Genomic DNA, 19,133 nt, shown 5'->3' with positions numbered 1-19,133 from the left:
AACAGAGCAGCAGGAGAGTATGGATTTTCTTATTAGGTACAACATGCTACGGGAGCCAATTAAAAAGGGCCATAACCCAAATAAACAAAGTAAGCATTCCAGTTCACAATTAAAAAAAATATATACTTTATTAAATACTAATATAAAAAAAAATGTAAATACTTGCAGAAAGAATCCTTAGATAAAGCCTCCAGGCGGTCCTGCAGTATCTGTAAACCGTTATAACAGTACTTAAATAGGTATTAATCACAGCCAGGGTGCATCGCCCGTACTTCGGTAACATACAATATGTACCGTAATCTCATCACAATAAACATTAGCTCACCGCCGGCTGAAGATCCCGGTTGTGACTGAATTTGCAGTGAGATTAATACTTCTTTAGTACTGTTATGGTTTAGAGATACTGCAGGAGCGCCTGGAGGCTTTACGTTATGTAGGGATTCTGTCTCTAAGTAATTTTTATGCTTTTTAGGATTGGTATTTAATAAAAGTAGGTATTTTTTATTGGGAACTGGAATGTTTAGTTTATTTATTACAGTAAAGGGGCTCTATATTGCTTGTCTAAAAAGCCATAATCCTGGAAAACCACTGTAGCACCTATAACGGGCTTGCTGCGTTTTAGGATACAGTCGGTTCATACATGATTACAGGGCTACTGCAGAGTAATGATGAGAGTACACTGCAATAGCCCTGCAATCAGAGAGACTATCATAAATTACAGTATTTTCCACCCCATAAGACAGTCTCTCTCTCTCTCCCCCCCCCAGTACTAGAGGACAGGGAAGCGGTGAATGCAGCGCTCTCCAGGCTCTGTACTCACCACTTCCTGGTCCTCGGCTGTGCTGTGGCTGCGTGGGGTCACAAGACAGCTGCGGCAGGAAGAAGAGAGAGCGCTCTGGAGGTGAGGAGCGGCGGCGTCCGGAGCAGGAAAGGTAAGTGTTTTTTTTTTCCATTATTTTCTCTGTGGCATGGGGGCTGATCTAAGGTCTTATTGGGGGTCTTATTAACATTGGGGGTTTGACTGGGGCCTGATCTGAGGTATAATGAAAAAAAAATTTTTTCTTATTGAACTCCTCTAAAATCTTGGTGTCTTATGGGCCGCTGCGTCTTATAGGGTGAAAAATACAGTACTATGATAGGCAGTGCAGGTCAGGGGAGACGCGGTCAGCCCGAGAGATGCTACAAACACATGGACTGTCTTTCCTGGGCCAATCACGGTCGTGTGCATGTGCCCTAAAGAGTTAAAAAGGATTCGCCAGGCATTGACAGAGAGCAGCATTGGAGGGGGGGGGCGAGGTAGGGCAGGCACTAAGTAAAAGCGCTTCCCTCCACAAGTTAGCACCATACGTTAAATAAAAAATGCCTTGAGAACCCCTTTAAAGGGGATGTACACTCGGAGTAATAATATAAGTCCTCTGCTCTGGATAACTTTTTGTGACCACGAGTACCAATGAATGCTATGTAATACTTTATTTCACTTAATGCTGCCCATCCCTGCGTGCCTCTAAACAAATCCCACAGATCTCTGCATGAGCAATCAAGTGTCCGTTTTTACAGCACAATGGGACATCTCCTGGCTCTTATCTACTGCAGGCAGTCGCAATATCTTCAACACTGCTGACTTTTCTGATGTACAAAAACTGAATGATGTGGGACTGGGGTCATTTTGGCAGCGGTCTACCTCTTTAAACTTGAGTGCCAGCTGAGACGCATCCATATCTGATGGAAAGTTTAGATCATCACATTCAGGCAACTCAAAAACTTCGACAGAATTTCCATGTAGATGTGACTCGAGATTATCCTCATCATCCTCTTCGAAATCTTCTTCCTGTCAGGAAAAAAAAAAAAAAAGAAGAAGATTTGCCCAAAATTCTGAATTTGTCAACTTACAAATGAATTTAAAAACAGATGTCCTACACATGTCCCCTACAGCACCTGGACGAGATTATAGGCTTACAACACTAAGGGCTGTAGGTTTCAGAAATCAAGCTACATTCCTGGTTCCAGATGCAACTGAATCCTTAACTTAAATGTTATGTTCAAAGACAAGCTACAGGATTTCATATCTAAAAGAAAAAACAGGAACAAAAAGTTACTCAACTACCTGCCCGGTGCTTCCCTCCGAGTACTGCTGGTCATACATCTCCTGCTGACATCGCTCCTGCTCCAGGGTCTCACTGATGAGCCGAGCAACTTCACTTTGTGTTCCCGGTTTCTCTCTCCCAATAAGGAACCTAAAATAAAAAATACACAATGATTTCCTCTGTAGAAATAATCTACTGATGGCTTGTGCTGCCAGGACAATCATTTCCGCATGCACTCTAAGGACCTGCTGGTTCCCACTCTTTGAGTCAAAGCAAGGATCCACTAAGACCCAAGCTTCAGATGTGGTAGACTGGACCATGGCGGAGATTTATCATAGACCAGCGCTGCCGGAAGATCTGCCCAATTTGTAAGAAGGCACAGGCTGAGTCCTAAATTAGGTGCATCTCAGCAGTCTGTGCTCAACAGCAGCTCGAAGCAATCTTCATTTAAGAGGTGTATTCCCATCTCAGACAATGGGGGCATATCGCTAGGATAGGTGCAGGTCCCAGAGGCCTCATTGTTTGGGTCCGCATCCGAGCCGCAGTTTTGGCGGCTCGGATGCAGACCCATTCACTTTGCCGCAAAAGATGCGGACAGTACTCCGTGTGCTGTCTACATCCATTGCTCCGTTCCGTGGCCCCGCAAAAAAAAACAAAAAAAAAAAAACATGTCCTATTCTAGTCCGCGCCTTGCGGACAAGAATAGGCAGTTATATTAAAGGGTGTCCGTACTGTTCCGCAAATTGCGGAACGCGCACGGACGCCATCCGTGTTTTGCGAACCGCAAAAACACACAACGGTCGTGTGCATGTAGCTTTAAAGAAAGGAAATTCACTGTTAACGAGCCACATGCCCCATGCTACTTTGTGCACCATTGCTCCTCCCCTTTCCTCTGCCAGCCCCTCCCCCGTCTTGATTGACAGAGCCAGGTAATTGCATATTCATTTTGCCTGACCCTGTTAATAAAGAAGGAAAGAAAAGAAATAACGGTGCACAGACGGGTTTGGGTCCGCCCGCCGTGCACTTAACTACTCATCTGCATATGGAAGACAAGGACTCTCTCAAGAATTAAATGACGGCTCAATGAGTGAAAGAGCTCATCCTACAAGGCATTGTGCCTGGCTTAACTGAACTTTCTGGGGTTAGATTCCCTTGAAGAGGGACATTAAAAGCCAAGGGGGACATTTACTGTACGCCATCCCCCTGTGCTGCTGGAGGATGAGCCAAATTTATGCAGCGGAGCATGCCATGCGACACACAAATCTACAGCAGCCTCCCGGGTGCCTTAGATTTAAGTCTTTTACACCAGAAAACTGGTGTAAAGATAAACGTGGCAGCCCACAGCACGCACCCTTTCTTACCGCTTCTGAAAAGTGGCGTGAAGGGGATATGTTGCACAAATGGCATACAACAAAATGTGTGACCTGTTTACGCCACAAAAGTGGCATAAGTAGGTTAGTAAATGACCCCCTAAATGTTTAAGGCCTCTTTCACACTTGCGTTGTCCGGATCCGGCGTGTACTCCACTTGCCGGAATTACACGCCGGATCCGGAAAAACGCAAGTGTACTGAAAGCATTTGAAGACGGAACCGTCTTCCAAATGCGTTCAGTGTTACTATGGCACCCAGGACGCTATTAAAGTCCTGGTTGCCATAGTAGTAGTGGGGAGCGGGGGAGCGGTATACTTACAGTCCGTGCGGCTCCCGGGGCGCTCCAGAATGACGTCAGAGCGCCCCATGCGCATGGATGACGTGATCCATGTGATCACATGATCCATGCGCTTGGGGCGCCCTGACGTCACTCTGGAGCGCCCGGGGAGCCGCACGGACGGTAAGTATGCTGCTCCCCCGCTCCCCGCTACACTTTACCATGGCTGCCAGGACTTTAGCGTCTTGGCAGCCATGGTAACCACTCTGAAAAAGCTAAATGTCGGCTCCGGCAATGCGCCGAAACGACGTTTAGCTTAAGGCCGGATCCGGATCAATGCCTTTCAATGGGCATTAATTCCGGATCCGGCCTTGCGGCAAGTGTTCCGGATTTTTGGCCGGAGCAAAAAGCGCAGCATGCTGCGGTATTTTCTCCGGCCAAAAAACGTTCCGTTCCGGAACTGAAGACATCCTGATGCATCCTGAACGGATTTCTCTCCATTCAGAATGCATTAGGATAATCCTGATCAGGATTCTTCCGGCATAGAGCCCCGACGACGGAACTCTATGCCGGAAGACAAGAACGCAGGTGTGAAAGAGCCCTAACCTACACTAAAGTCCTTTTGCAGATTACTTCTGATCGATTACAAAGCTGCAGCACTATTGCTGCTCTGCACCGATGAGGGGCAATTACCCCGAAACAGTGGTTTGCAGATGAGATGATGGCTTAGTTGTTATCCAAGTCATGTCTAAAGGACTATTTACAGTAAAAGGTTGTAAATTGACTTATAGGATAGCTGCCTTATATCTGGTGGCAGAGGCAAACCTGCTAAGTTTGGCAATCTAGAAGGGTTAAACATTTTCACATAAAAACACCAGCCTAGCACTCGGTGTAGAGGATGCTGGCGTCATCCACCACTAGTCATGTCAATGTTTCCTCCTACCCAGCTCGATTACCTGACATCATCACTATTCAGGCACAGCGCTGCTCATGCAATTACAATGGAAATTACCCCACGTCATCCAAGAAACCAGAGAATAACATTCGCATCATTTTACAGAGCGCACAAAGATGAGAGAGTCTGCATATGGTAGGCTCGCTATTTCCATATCTAGTGCTGAGCCGCATCACAAATGCTGGCCCAATAGCCTTCTGTACGACAAAACTCTACATGGCCTTAGAGGGAATGCAAGAAATACTAACAGCAAAAAATAAGTGATGGATCTTTGCATGCTCAATACGCCCTCCGTACTGAAAACGGCAGTGTGGCAAGACGATACAGGTGGGTTCAGTATCCCATACTCACTGTAGAGAAGGCATGTTGCTGTGTTCAGGTGCCGCTGCGGTAGGTCACAATTTTTGAAACCTACCATATCGCAGTTTTGTCGGCGTCCGATATTACCGGCCAACCCAAGCGGCAAAACACTGTGACCCAGACCCTAATCACGCAGGATGTGCCCACACTATACACCAACATGACATGTCTCGGTACAGGGCTCTGGAATAGGTCGGTGCTATAAAACCAACATAGGGTAATGGTAACCAAAGGAGTGAATTTGTAATGTTCCCATCGTGAGCTGTGTCACTGGCCATATTGTATGTCGCGGACAGCAAATAATGTGCTCCGAGGATGAGGGGACGTACAGTGGTCATCAAAATTTGGGAGCTGTTCTAACTTCTAACTTACTAGTGTATAGCCATTTTTACATTTTGGTTGGAATTTTTTATATTTTTTTTTTGGGTAAATCAGAATTGCCAGGGTTCGAAGGGCTCCTTGATCTGACATTTGTACGGGTTCTTCTCTCTAAACCGAAGAGAGGCAAGAAAACCCAGAACATCCCCAATATTGCAGCAACACAGTGAAAAAACTGGCTAAACGTATTAATTAGGGACTATTTATTTTTTAGCGTAAATTATAATAAATGTGCCAGGCCGTCAGATTTTTATTTTTTGAAAAGTGGTGAGCGTGATGCAGAAAACCCCCCCAAAAAAAAATTTGATGCCAGAGTAACTGGCTTACAGGGTTTAATACAGTCCCCCATAGGTTGTAACCATGTAGGTGGTCTGTCAGCAGCTTTGAGACCTTAGAACTGCTGACAGCACTCTATCGGTGACTCTCCAGCACTCCGATCTCAAGTTCCCAGGAGGTGACCCTTTCATGTCCAAGTCCCTGGTCCTCTGCGCTGAAGGCTTCCCAGACCCTCCCCTCTGATTGATAGCTCTAGATTCCAATGAGGAGAACACTAGATCTGTCACTCAGGCCTGCATGGCCATCTCTCTAAATACATCTGCTGAAAACTGCTGACAGACTTCCGTTAAAATGTCTCTATCAAATCAGAACAGTGTAAAGCCCACAGCAGCACAGAGAAGTTCAGAAAAATTAGATTGGTTATACTGGTAACATGTCACGTTATACTCCCTGGAGCAGATAAGGCTGTATTCCAGGTCTAGTAACCAAAGGAATAAACATGGTCAAAAGGGTCCTTCATTACAGCCCTAAGGGTCATTTGATCCAAAGCTGCCCGTTCTATGCAGCAGAATAGGCCATAGTCTTACCAGTTTCCATCCTGGCAGCTAGAAAGCATTTCTATCAAATGGAGTCAATAAAAGCAGATTTTAGGACACGTCATAACTCTGACCGGTTTGCAGGACCTGCTAGAAAATGTAAAGATGAGACCTCTGCTGTATTGATAGGGCAATTAGCATCCAGATGTCTTAAAGGGCATCGGTCAGCAGATTTGTACCTATAACACTGGCTGACCTGTTACATGTGCGCTTTGCAGCTGAAGGCATCTGTGTTGGTCCCATGTTCATATGTGTCCTCATTGCTGAGAAAAATGATGTTTTATTCTATGCAAATGAGCCTCTAGGAGCAACGGGGGCGTTACCATTACACCTAGAGGCTCAGCTCTCTCTCTGCAACTGCCGCACCTTCCCCACTGTGATTGGCACGACCAGGCGTTATGTTTTTATGAGGTGGAGAGTGCACGGCAGTTGGAGAGAGCAGAGCCTCTAGGTGTAATGGCAACACCCCCGTTGCTCCTAGAGGCTCATTTGCATAAAACAAAGCTTGATTTTTCTCAGCAATGCGGACACATATGAACATGGGACATAGATGTCTTCAGCTGCCAAGTGCACATGTAACAGGTCAGCTAGTTTCATAGGTACAAATCTGATGCCCTTTAACTGTTAATGCCAGGGGGGCACCTCTACAGCAAGCTTTACATGTAGTCACTCTACGATCAGCCATTTTTGTCAGGATAATGCTGCAGCAGAATTATGCCCTGGTTTTCCAGCTGTATACAGAAACCTATACCTTATCAAGACACGTGGTCCATATGCCACCCTCTACAAAATGCCTAAATGCTACACACAGTTGTGGACACTTCATACCAACAGTTACACATCCAAAATGTCCTGTACATAACCTGATTAAAAAGAATAGTTTCGATGATGTACCCACCTGACTGTACCTTTGGTGTTTTTGAGTACCGTAGCTGCAAAAAGTTGTGTGACTCCAACTAGACTTGTACCATCAACTTCCACAATTTGGTCATTGACTTGAATTCTGGGGGAGAAAAGCAAAAAAGAACTTTTATCTAAACCAGCTAAAGAAAAAATGCAACAGGTTAGAATGAAGAAAGAGCTCGGAGGTCTGCTGCGGCAGTAGTGATGTCAATTATTAACACACCGACCAGGATTAGGTAATACGAATCAATATTGACAGACGCACAGCTACGGTGCCCTGCAAGGGTCAGTTTACACGGGAGGACGAATGTGTCGTGTATAAAACTAAAAACATACAATGATCGTTCCTAAGAGTTCAGAAGAATGGAAATGCATAAAATGACCCAAGGTATTGAAAATTTGTGGAAAACGGATCACGGTACAACCACGCTGATCTGTATGTCTGGATTCTGGGAAAGCTGCGTTGGAGCTGCTAAAGTGGTTTCCATAATGGGCTATAAATGATTGAATAGTTTTTTGTGTGTTTGTTTTTTAAATACATTCATGTCCAATACTAATAAATCATTACTTTTGGAAGGGTTCCTCAAGGCATCCCCTCCTGAAATAGAGCGCCATTCAGATAATCACTGCTGGTCCAATTTCGTATACGCCTACAGATCAACTAGGGGGAAGTTGTGGCAAACCATGAACTTCCGTAGCTGAGGCCACTTCAGAGGAAATGTGGTATTGAAGGGTCACTGAGCAGTCACACAAAAAAAAAAAAAAAATAATAATTTTGATGTCATAGTGAGGTTTCGATCGGTGATCGCTAGAACGAGGAGAGAGAAGTGCTGACATAGCATGCCCTCTTTCCTAGCCACAGTAATGCAAGCGAGATGGACATAATAGAAAGTCCATGGGCCCATCTAGCTTCCATCTTCCGCAGCGAGAAGAGAGCGCCCGATATGTGAGCAGCACTTCTCGCTCCTCATTCTAGTGATCGCTGGGGGTCTAAGCGCTTAGACCCCCACCGATCAAAATAGTCGTTAGTGACCCTTTAGTGCTACATGAGTCTTTGACTGCAGTATGAACAGAGTTTATTCCCCCCCCCCCCCCCCCCCCCCATCCCCCCATCAACCTGACCAACCCCATTGTAAGGTAGTGTCTTAACACCGGTGGTCTCCATCGTGCGACAGATACTTCAAAGCATCGTACAGACTTTTACATAAATGGTCATCCATGTATTACAAAGAGGTCGGGTCCACTAGAGCCACTAATACTCAGTGGGTCTCTGCCCTGGCTCAGGTCTGATGCAGGGAACTCCACATTATGACATACACATGCCCCAATAGGGGATAAGGACAAGGACATGGGGTCTCCTGATGGGACAACCCTTTTAATGGCTTTCTGGACAGAATGCACTTTTGTTTTTGGGTTACAAAAAGAACCTACAATGTACAGCAAGCGACACGTGATAATTACTAAGAAGAACTGAGTAACGAGCGCAAAATTCCCAACATTAAACACGCCCTGAAGGGAGAGAGGCTGCAGCTGTAGGACTGGCGAGCCGCCTGCCGACAGTTTATTGACCTAGGCACATATCACGTGTAGACCGTATGACACTGTCAACATGACATCAGCTACACGTACAACCGTGCACAGCTATGTGCAGGACGGAATATCTTGCAATGTAGTCATAGCCCACTGCAAGGTAAAAAATAAAGAAATTCTCCAAGGGTTAAAAGGGTTTTCTGAGATTTTTATACTGGTAATCTATGCTCAGGATAGGTCATCAGTTTCTGATCGCTGGGGGTCCAACACCCAGGACCCCTGCTGATCAGCTGTTTGAGAAGGCACCGGTGCTCCTGTACGCACCACGGTCTTCTCTCTGCTCACACTGTAAAGCTCAGCCACATTGAATTCAATAGCACTGAGCTGCTCCTAGGTTTACGTGACTGATGAAAGTGTCGTCACTGGCCTAGGAAAAGCTACGAAAAGGCCATGGAGCTCACAGGAGCGCCTCTGCCTTCTTAAACAGCAGATCGGCGGGGGTCCCGGGTGTCAGACCCCCACCGATCAGTTACTGATGACCTAGCCAGAGGATAGATCATCAGTATAAAATAAATCTCAGAAAACCCCTTTAAATAATAGGAGGATTAAATTAGTGTACTGACCACTCCCTGCATTGCTTCTATCCTTTAGGGGGCATTCACAAAACTGTATTTTCGGTTCGTGGATCAGATGCGGACAGCACACCGCATGCTGTCTGCATCCGTATGTCCATTCAGAGGCCCTGGAAAAAAAAAATAATATTTGAACATGTCCTATTCTTGTCCGTTTCGTGGACAAGAGTAGGCATTTCTAAGGCTACTTTCACACTTGCGTTTTTTTGCGGATCTGTCATGGACGGACCCGTTCAAATAATACAACCGTCTGCATCCGTTCAGAACGGATCCGTTTGTATTATCTTTAACATAGCCAAGACGGATCCGTCATGAACACCATTAGAAAGTCAATGGAGGACGGATCCGTTTTCTATTGTGCCAGATTGTGTCATAGAAAACGGATCCGTCCCCATTGACTTACATTGTGTGTCAGAAACTGTTTGGCTCAGTTTCATCAGACGGACACCAAAACACTGCAAGCAACGGTGTCAGTCTCCAAAGCGGAATGGAGACGGAACTGATGCATTCTGAGCGGATCCTTTTCCATTCAGAATGCCAACTGATCCGTTTGGACCGCTTGTGAGAGCCCTGAACGGATCTCCCAAACGGAAAGCCAAAAACGCCAGTGTGAAAGTAGCCTAACAAAGGGCGGGTCGTGCTGATGCACAAAATGCGGAACGCAGATGGCCGGTATCAGTGTTTTGCAGATCCACAATTTCCAGACCACAAGACGCATAGTTTGTTGAATGCCCCATATACTACCGACTAGTTGCCTGTGGGTGGCACAGAAGGCTGACCGACCGCAGGTTATATATCACTGCACACACAGACATCTGCAGATTATAGAACTATCCTGCGGCCTGCGGCCATATGAAAATGATGCTTTACAATGTGGATGGCGCTGGCTGGATTCATTTTTCCATCACATTATACACTGCTTGTGTCCGGGGGTTATGACCTCCCTGCAATCCAGCAGTGGTGGTCGTGCTTGCACACTATAAGAAATAGTGCCGGCCTCCCTGGTGGCAGAGACTGCAGGAGTGCACAACGGCCAACGCTTTTTCCTATAGTGTGCAAGCACGACCACCGCTGATGGATTTCAGGGTGGTCATAACCCCTGGACACGAGCAGTGTATAATGTGATGGAAAACTAAATCCAGCCAGCAAAGGAGGCAATATGGACAATCACAATACATTAGTAAGTGCCTTGTATTAACTTTCTCTACATGATAAATGCCATTTGCTGAAGTGACACAACCCCTTTGGAGGCGTTTTCAAGGAATATATTTTGATGGCCTATGAGTAGGATGTGAGATTTGTAGAGATCCAATCCTGGGAATCCCCACTGACCACCTGAGCAAAGGGGGCTTCTATGAATGCCATTGCCCCTTCAATTTTTTCCCAAGCACAGTACCTGCAACTCAGCCTTAGGGCTCTTTCACACGAGTGTAATCCGCTGCGGACAGAGGAAGCACGGAGCATTAAAATTATTAATAATGCTCTGTGCCTCTCTGTGATCTTTTTACTACAAAATCACGGTGACAACCTTATCCTCACTGTGATTTTGTAGTAAAAAGATCACGGAGAGGCACAGAGCATTATCAGTCATGTTAATTGTCCATGTCTCTGCTGTCCGGAGCGCGGCTTGGCATTCTTTCACGCAGCGGATTACCCGCATGGCATCCGCTCGTGTGAAAGAGCAGTTAGGCTATTTTGCCGTCCACAAGCAGAGGATCCGCAAAATACAGATGCGGTCAGTGTGCCATTGGCATTTTTTTGTGGACCCATGGGCTTCAACGGGTCCATGGTGTGAATTTTGCAGAATGGACATACAGATACGGACAGCACACGGATGACATCTGGTCCGCATGAAGTCAACGGGTGCGCAGAAAAATGCAGACGGCACACGGACTGCATCCATATTCGTGAATCTGCGGTTTGCAAACTGCAAAATACATACAGTCTTGTGCATGCGGCCTTCCATTGCAGTTAAACCCAATTCAACAAATCATTGTTAGGAGTAACAGCAACGCCCCCGTTGCTCCTAGAGGCTCATTCGCATATATCAAAACATCATTTCGGGCACATATGAACATGGGACCAACACAGATGTCTTCAGCTGCCAAGTGCACATGTAGCAGGTCAGCCAGTGTCATAGGGACAAAACTGCTGACAGATGCCCTTTAAAGTGAACCCATCCCGTTGAAGATGCTATCCAGTATGCAGCATGGTATAGAGCAAGAGAAGCTGAGCAGATTGATTCCATAGTTTGGTGGGAACATTTTCAGTATAGCTTTTATTCATTCATTAATATCTCTGCTCTTTGAGAAGCACATTGACAACACCCTACTAGGAGGTTTTATTTTTTAAGGGAATCTTTTATTCTTTGCTTGGAAAGCTATAGAGGTTAGATAGATGGATCCTAGACCATCCCATGATCTCAATGTAGAGAAGATTGGTCAGGTCAGCCAGTTTCATAGGTATAAATTTGCTGACAGATGCCCTTTAAGCAGGTATGCACACTTTCTGCTAAGCTCACCAAATCTTCCCTTTATCCAGAGGTGAAGCTCCAACAGTATCATAGTGCCTAAAGATCCAGAAGAAATATTAACCAGAAACCAATTACGGTACTTACCGTCCGTCCCGCTGAGCAGCTCCTCCCTCTGCAATGGTTTTCACAAATATTCCCAGCTTTTCCAAGCCCTGATCTGCGCCAACCCCCATGCCGATGATGCTGATTCCGAGGCCACTGTCACCTGGGCAGAAAAAATATACATGTAAGCAAGAAAAACAGAAAACAGAGACCTAGAGTGCACTCTGTAAGAATCCATGATGACAAATACGACCCATCATCATTGTACAGATAAAAATATTAGAAACCCCTGAACGTAATTTCTAAAGGTACTTTCACACTTGCGGCAGAGGATTCCGGCAGACAGTTCCGTCGCTGGAACTGCCTGCCGGATCTGTCAAAACGCATGCAAACTGATGGCATTTGCCATACGGATCAGGATCCTGATCCGTATGATAAAAGCATTGAAATCCCGATCCGTCTCTCCGGTGTCATGCAGAAAAACGGATCCGGCATTTATTTTTTTCATTTTGTAAATTTTTTTTGCGGTCTGAGCATGCGCAGACCGTAATGCCGGATCCGGCAAATGTTCCGGATTTTTGGACGGAGATAAAACCGCAGCATGCGCGGTATTATCTCAGTCCTGAAAAGTCAAAAAGACTGAACTATAGACTGAACGGATTGCTCTCCAATCAGAATGCATCAGTTCTTTTCCGGTATTGAGCCCCTAGGACGGAACTCAATGCCGGAAAAGAATAACGTTAGTGTGAAAGTACCCTTAGACTTCCCCTGTATAACGAGTACACAAACAAAGCAACTGCTGCTGCAGTTTTTGCTGCGATTTCACGGTAAAAACATTTTTGCTTCTGAAATGGCCGTGGATTTTATACTCTTTATCCACTGCAAAGAGTGAGATCTGCAGCATAAATGAACATGACACAAATTTCTAATGTGCAAGTCAATTTATGCATTTTTTTTTTTTTAGTCCATATTAATAATGCCCACCAATATTTTACAAGTAAGGAAGGGTGGTCTGCCAGCATTCAAAGAAACGCAGTTAGGAACAAAACCTGAAAGTGGGACAACACTGAAATAATGGCTCTCGTCGTACAAACATAATTGCCAATGAATATGTATTCTATCTGGAAACAATGAGCTCCACTGACTAGAACAACATCCAAATCGTGGGAACATAACAGTTTTATTCATGCTGGGAGTTGTAGTCACTTGACAGCTGCAGGCGTAGATCAGGTAGTAGACCAGGGATCAGCAACCTCCAGCTGTTCAGAAACTACAACTCCCAGAATGCTTCATTCACTTCTATAGGAGTAAGGGTACTTTCACACTAGCGTTTTTGTTTTCCGGTATTGAGTTCCGTCACAGGAGCTCAATACTGGAAAAAAAAAAAAACTGATCAGTTTCATCCTAATGCATTCTGAATGGAGAGCAATCCGTTCAGGATGCATCAGCTCAGTCCCTTTTACGTTTTATTGACGGAGAAAATACCGCAGCATGCTGCAGTATTCTCTCTTGCCAGAATGCCGGATCCGGCATTAAATTTACATTGAAGTGTATTAGTGCCGCATCTGGCATTAAGCGTTCTGGCAAAATGGATCCGGCTTTCCGGTCTGCGCATGCGCAGACCTTTAAAAATGCAAAAAAATATAATATCGGATCCGTTTTTTCCAAATGACACCGGAGAGACGGATCCGGTATTTCAATGCATTTGTCAGACGGATCCGCATCTGGATTCGTCAGACAAATGCCATCAGTTTGCGTCCGGATTTCCGGATCCGACAGGCAGTTCCAGCGACGGAACTGCCTGCCGGAATCCTTTGCCGCAAGTGTGAAAGTACCCTTAGAAGAACAGCCAAGGATGTTTGCAAGCTGGGAGTTGTAGTTTCACAGCAGTTGGAGTGACGAAAGTAGCTGACCAACACATCAGCTGACGGCGTAAAGTTAAGAAACCTATTAAAATGTGCAGTGGACCACCAAGTAAACGAAGTCCCTCTTGGTGGGTTACACTGTCAAATTAGAAACTACCAGTTAGTTACTGGCCTTTTAGGCCTCATACACACAACCGTATTTATCTTACGGTCTGCAACGCGTGGATCTGAAAAATACATGTACCAGCCGTGTGCACGCTGCATTTTTATACTAGAAATGGCTATTCTTGTCTGCAAAATAGACAGTAGGAGATGCTCTATCATTTTCGAAATGGCCACAAGGATGAGGGACCCTTAGAAATGAATGAGTCCGTGTGCAATCCACAAAAAATAAAAATAAAAGTTGCGGGGTCAAACTGGAAATTTACATGGAGGGACCGAAAACCAGCAGTGGAGGATCGGGGGCGCGAGCAAGCCAGGACCCTGCGCCAGGGATCAGGTAAGTACGATCACCAACACAGGTCCTGCCAGTCTGAGAGGTCTGGAAATTAGTGTACAACCCCTTTAAAGAGATTTCCAATCTCTACTGCCATCATGTTATCGAGCAGGAGGAGCTGAGCAGACCGATATATATTATTTTGTGGGAAAAGAGTCAGTAAAACTTGAAAAACGTATACATTGAAATCCCTGCTTTTTCTATGCGTAGGAGTCCCGTGGGCGGTCCTACTCGGTGATGGACAAACATTGAATACCTTTTTCAATTTCGACGGGAAAAACTTCCATCTTTTCCACTCTTTTTTCCAACTCATACTCCGCAGAAGCAGCCACCGGGTCCACCTCTTCATTACGCCGGTCGTAGTCTTCGTTGGAAAATGTAGGGAATACCTTCATGGAAGAAAATATAAAAACACATAGGCGGAGTAAAATTACTATTGGTAATTGAGCTACAATTATGCCTCATGTTAGATCAATTCTTATGCTTTTTGCTGCAAACCTTGTAAATACATGTACTTAGCACACAAACACAGAGAGAGCATACAAATTACATGCAAATTTTCAGTACCTGGGGTAATAAAGTCTGGTGATACTGGTCTGTGCAAGTAGAAAAATGACTACACAGGAAGACTAAAGAAACACTATGCCTAGAAATGAAAGATAAACTGGAGATCATTTCACCACCACCGTTGGTCGGTCTGCAGGATTTTCTGAAAGTTCCTGAAACAAACAAACATTCTTGTAGAAATCCTGCAGAGAACAGAGGATAATCTGCCAAACCGGTTCCATTTCTGGCGGAGGAGGTGGAGACGGGTCAAGGGGGCAGAGCTTCGTGATCGTCCTTTTTCCAAGCGCAGAGAGAAAGGGGGAGGCTCCTGCTGTCGTCAGAGGCCTTACACAGGATAGACACAGGACAGTGAGGAGGAGGAGAGGGACATGACTGAGCTACTGCAACATAGATTTCTTTATAGATTTCTCAATTTCAGGGGTTGTTCACACAAGGTATTTTATGTCCACGTCAGATCAGCGATTTTTGTGGATCGTATATGGACCCATTCACCTCAATGGGGCTGCAAAATATGCGGACAGCACACATACATTAGTAAGTGCCTTGTATTAAAGGGGTTGTCCGGGTTCAGAGCTGAACCCGGACATATCCCAATCTTCTTCTGCCCCCCTGATATCCACATCTGAGCATTTCACGCTCTGATGCTCTCCCTTGCCTTGTGCTGTATCGCGCAGGGCAAGGGCTTTTTTTGTTTATAACACACTGCTTTGTGGAGGCTTCTGCCCAGCAGTGTTCCCGGTGACATCACCGGCCCTGATGGGTGAGATTTAGCACTACCCTAGCCGTTTTAGAGGCTAAGGCAGTGCTAAAGCCCGCCCATTAGTTCCGGCGACGTCACCGGGCTCACTGCTAGGCGGAAGCCTCCGCCTGGCAGCCCTATGGAGAGCCCGGTACGTCACTGGATCTCCTGAAAATGCCTTTGCCCTGCGCAATCCAGTGCAGGGCAAAGGAGAGCAACGGAGCATGGGCTACCTAGGTGAAAATGTGGGTATGTCCGGGTTCAGCTCTGAACCCGGACAACCCCTTTAAACTCTGTCTACATGATACATGCCATTTGCAGAAGTGGGACAATCCCTTTACCCGTAAGAAGGCTTATATCTGGGCGTCCATAACAGAACCAGTACCTGACTTTATGGTAAGTATGATCTTGGGATCCACACTGAACCTATGGCAGCGCAAAGCAGGAAAAAGGGACCCTAGCTTTGCCAAACAACAATCAAGCATGAACTGTGGAGTTTAAAAGGATTTGGTTTTTAATTTCAAAGCCCAGAGGTGTCCGGAGCTACGGGTCATTCATTACAGCACGCCTAGAGTCATTTTCACCACTTGTCTTCCAGGTGCTACATAAATCATTTTATATAATGGAGAAGTAAAACAAATTTAGATGCTTTTAAATGGAGGGCAAATTCACGTTCTACAGTTGGGTCCCAACTCATTCGCAGAATGTAAGGGGTTCTCCAGGATTCCTATGATTTTTTTTTTTACACATATGGTCATGTAGTTGATTACCTTATGTACATCATCTCCATGCTTCTCAACTTTATCAATTTGGCCTCTCCTCACCCATTTTTCACCATGTAAACCAATCCCTCTGGTTGGCTTCCATCCTGTATGTAGCACTTCCTGTTGCTGTATCCAACCAAACCCATGATGCACTTCTCCTTTCTCTGTCACACCTCCAGCCCCACCCCTAACACCCAGTTAGTTTATAGCTCCTCCCACACATCTAGACACTCCCGAATCACCGACATGCCCATGGACGTAACATCACAGGAAATAAAAAACTGCATGGACATGGTCAACATGGAAGATAGGAGCAATAAAGGTAAAAAATACACTACAGAATGTCAGCTACCTTCATAGATGATTACTTTAAAAGCACGTTGATGATGAACCCCTTTAAAAAGAGGACAAGGAAGTTTTGACATAACTGCAATATCAAACAAGTCAAAACAACTCAAATATGTAAAGGTGATGATGCAGCGATACAGCAAGCACAAGAACGATCTCGCCTGACAAATAGAACCAGGCAGAGACGAATGTTTGTTTTTACAATGGAGTAACACGGAATGCGGAAATCCTTTTGGGCTTTGCAGTTACCTGCCAGACACGGATAGATGAGGGCTCCCATCAGACAGCAGGGCATGCTCTGGTCACAAGGTAAGCCATCATTTACTCCGCTGCACAACAAACATTTCCTCAGCTCTTTGTACTCGGCATGAGTCATAGGTTATAGGGCGGTCACAGTACGTGTATCTAGGAGTACCCGCGACCTTCCCCACCGCTCCTCTAGAGGGGTCTTGTCTATGGTCACCCATGAGTGTCAGAAGTCATACCGGGCACAGATTAAAGTGGTGTACCGGACCTGTAAAGGAAAGCTTACATACCTGCTTTCTGCCACCAGCTCCCTGCTCCTTCTCCTCCAGGCCTGTGATGCTCTGCAAGGCTCCCTCGATGTAAACATCTGATTTGACATCGCCGCAGCCAATCACTGGTCATGGCGGTGACAGGATCCAGTTGCGTCATGTGACCATTTGCAATGACAAAGGACGCCGGTCTCTGCAACAGCCAATGATTGGCTGTGGCGGTGTCAAACCAGATGTTTACATTTAGGAGTCCAGTGGAACATTGCAGGCGGCCTAAATGTAAACAGGGAGAAGACGGATCGGGAGCAGGTAAGTAATCTTACCTTCACAGTTCTGGTAAAGTGGTGCCAACCAACCCACACACATATACACACACACACACACACACAATTCTTGCACAACTCCTTTAAAAGGTTGCCATTTTCATGCCATGTATACTGTAGGGGCGGAACAACCCTAGAGTTAGGTCAATTTCACACAATTGTATCAAGTCTGTGAAATACGTTCTACGTGTCAGCAGTTTTTCCCCAGACTGCACCCTGCTCCTGTGACATTTTATTTTATAATGCTGTGTGTTCCCATCCAATCTCGGCTGTACTGAATTGTACTGACATAATGCAGTTCAGCCGAGGTGGGTCAGAAAAGTATTAAAAATTTTAATGCTGTGAGTTTGTGTCACAGGAGCAGTGTTCAGTCCATGAAATACTGCTGACACGCAGAGGGTATTTCACAGACTGAATAAAGCTCGTGTGAAATTGGCCATACGTGTCTGAAAAAGTTTTTCGGAGGATCAGAAGGCCCTGAAACAAGACAACAGTTGACTAAGCAAAGTGAAGCTTTGAGAAGTCACTGCCTAAACTCAAATATTGCCTCTTCCACTAAATGTCCAAACCTCGCAGCTTAAAAACTCATTACCTGGCGCTTTGTATTGCAGCTCAACCCTCACCAAGTGCGCAAATTAGACCCACGAGCAGAAGCTCAATACTGGTCCATAAAGGACCAGCCCCAGATGGAACTATTACTACGCATTCTCATTGACCACCAATTTGAAAACACCATAGTTACTTACAATAACTAAAAGGAACCATCACCAACATAAGGAGAGGTAACCTGTTCAGATGGGGTTTGGACGTGGAGGTTGTTCATTTACTACGCAGTGATGAAGTTTTTATTAATGAAGGAACATATACCACCAGGTCCTCATTTTAGGGTTGAGGGCAACTACTCTATTTACTTAGGAAACATGGATCTAATTCCAAATGGTTAAACTAGATTAAAAAAAAAAGTCCTCTTTAATGGAGACTGTGGGCCTAGTGGGTGTATGGAGAATTATTTTATGGTGATGCTCCAGACGTGTCCCATTCACTTACTGTATATAAGAGTTTTTAGAACAGCCAAGCAAACGTTCAAGGTGGGAGCTGTAGTTTTACAACAGCTGGAGTGGTGGAGGTTGCCGACTCCTGGCTCGCCCAGCCAACCTCAAAACAGCTGTCTACAGATGGGTCACTCTTCAGTTTGGAGGAGTCTCTGGTGTGGCTGACATGACCTAATATGCACATGGTTTGGCCTACCAGCAGGACCAGCATGGAGGGACAGTTAAAAAGGGTTGTGTCACTTCTGCAAGTGGCATTTATCATGAAGAGAAATTTAATACATGGCACTACCTAATGTATTGTGATTGTCCATATTGCTTCCTTTGCTGGCTGGATTCATTTTTCCATCACAATATACACGGCTCGTTTCCATGGTTACGACCACCCTGCAATCCATCAGCGGTGGTCGTTCTTGCACACTATAGGAAAAAGTGCTGGCCTCTCTAGTGACTGTGACCGTGAGAGCACACATAGGCTGGTGCTTTTTTCCTGTAGTGTGCAAGCACGGCCACCGCTGGTGGATTGCAGG

General features: G+C 45.5%; 1 protein-coding gene across 4 annotated transcripts in view; it reads right to left on the bottom strand.

The window, feature by feature from the left end:
• Window positions 1-19,133, bottom strand: part of LOC121008636 (neurabin-1-like) — an 84,391-nt gene that overhangs the window by 31,125 nt on the left and 34,133 nt on the right. For all 4 annotated transcript variants that reach the window (XM_040441301.1, XM_040441298.1, XM_040441299.1 and 1 more), the window contains exons 3-7: window positions 14,555-14,687; window positions 11,980-12,100; window positions 7,196-7,300; window positions 2,105-2,234; window positions 1,682-1,828 (exon numbers count right to left, since the gene is read on the bottom strand). In XM_040441301.1, coding sequence (XP_040297235.1) covers window positions 1,682-1,828; window positions 2,105-2,234; window positions 7,196-7,300; window positions 11,980-12,100; window positions 14,555-14,687 — 636 coding nt within the window. The remainder of the gene's footprint in view (window positions 1-1,681; window positions 1,829-2,104; window positions 2,235-7,195; window positions 7,301-11,979; window positions 12,101-14,554; window positions 14,688-19,133) is intronic.

Source organism: Bufo bufo, chromosome 7, assembly GCF_905171765.1.
Source record: "Bufo bufo chromosome 7, aBufBuf1.1, whole genome shotgun sequence".
NCBI lineage: Eukaryota > Metazoa > Chordata > Amphibia > Anura > Bufonidae > Bufo > Bufo bufo.
This window is presented reverse-complemented; position numbering and strand designations above follow the sequence as displayed.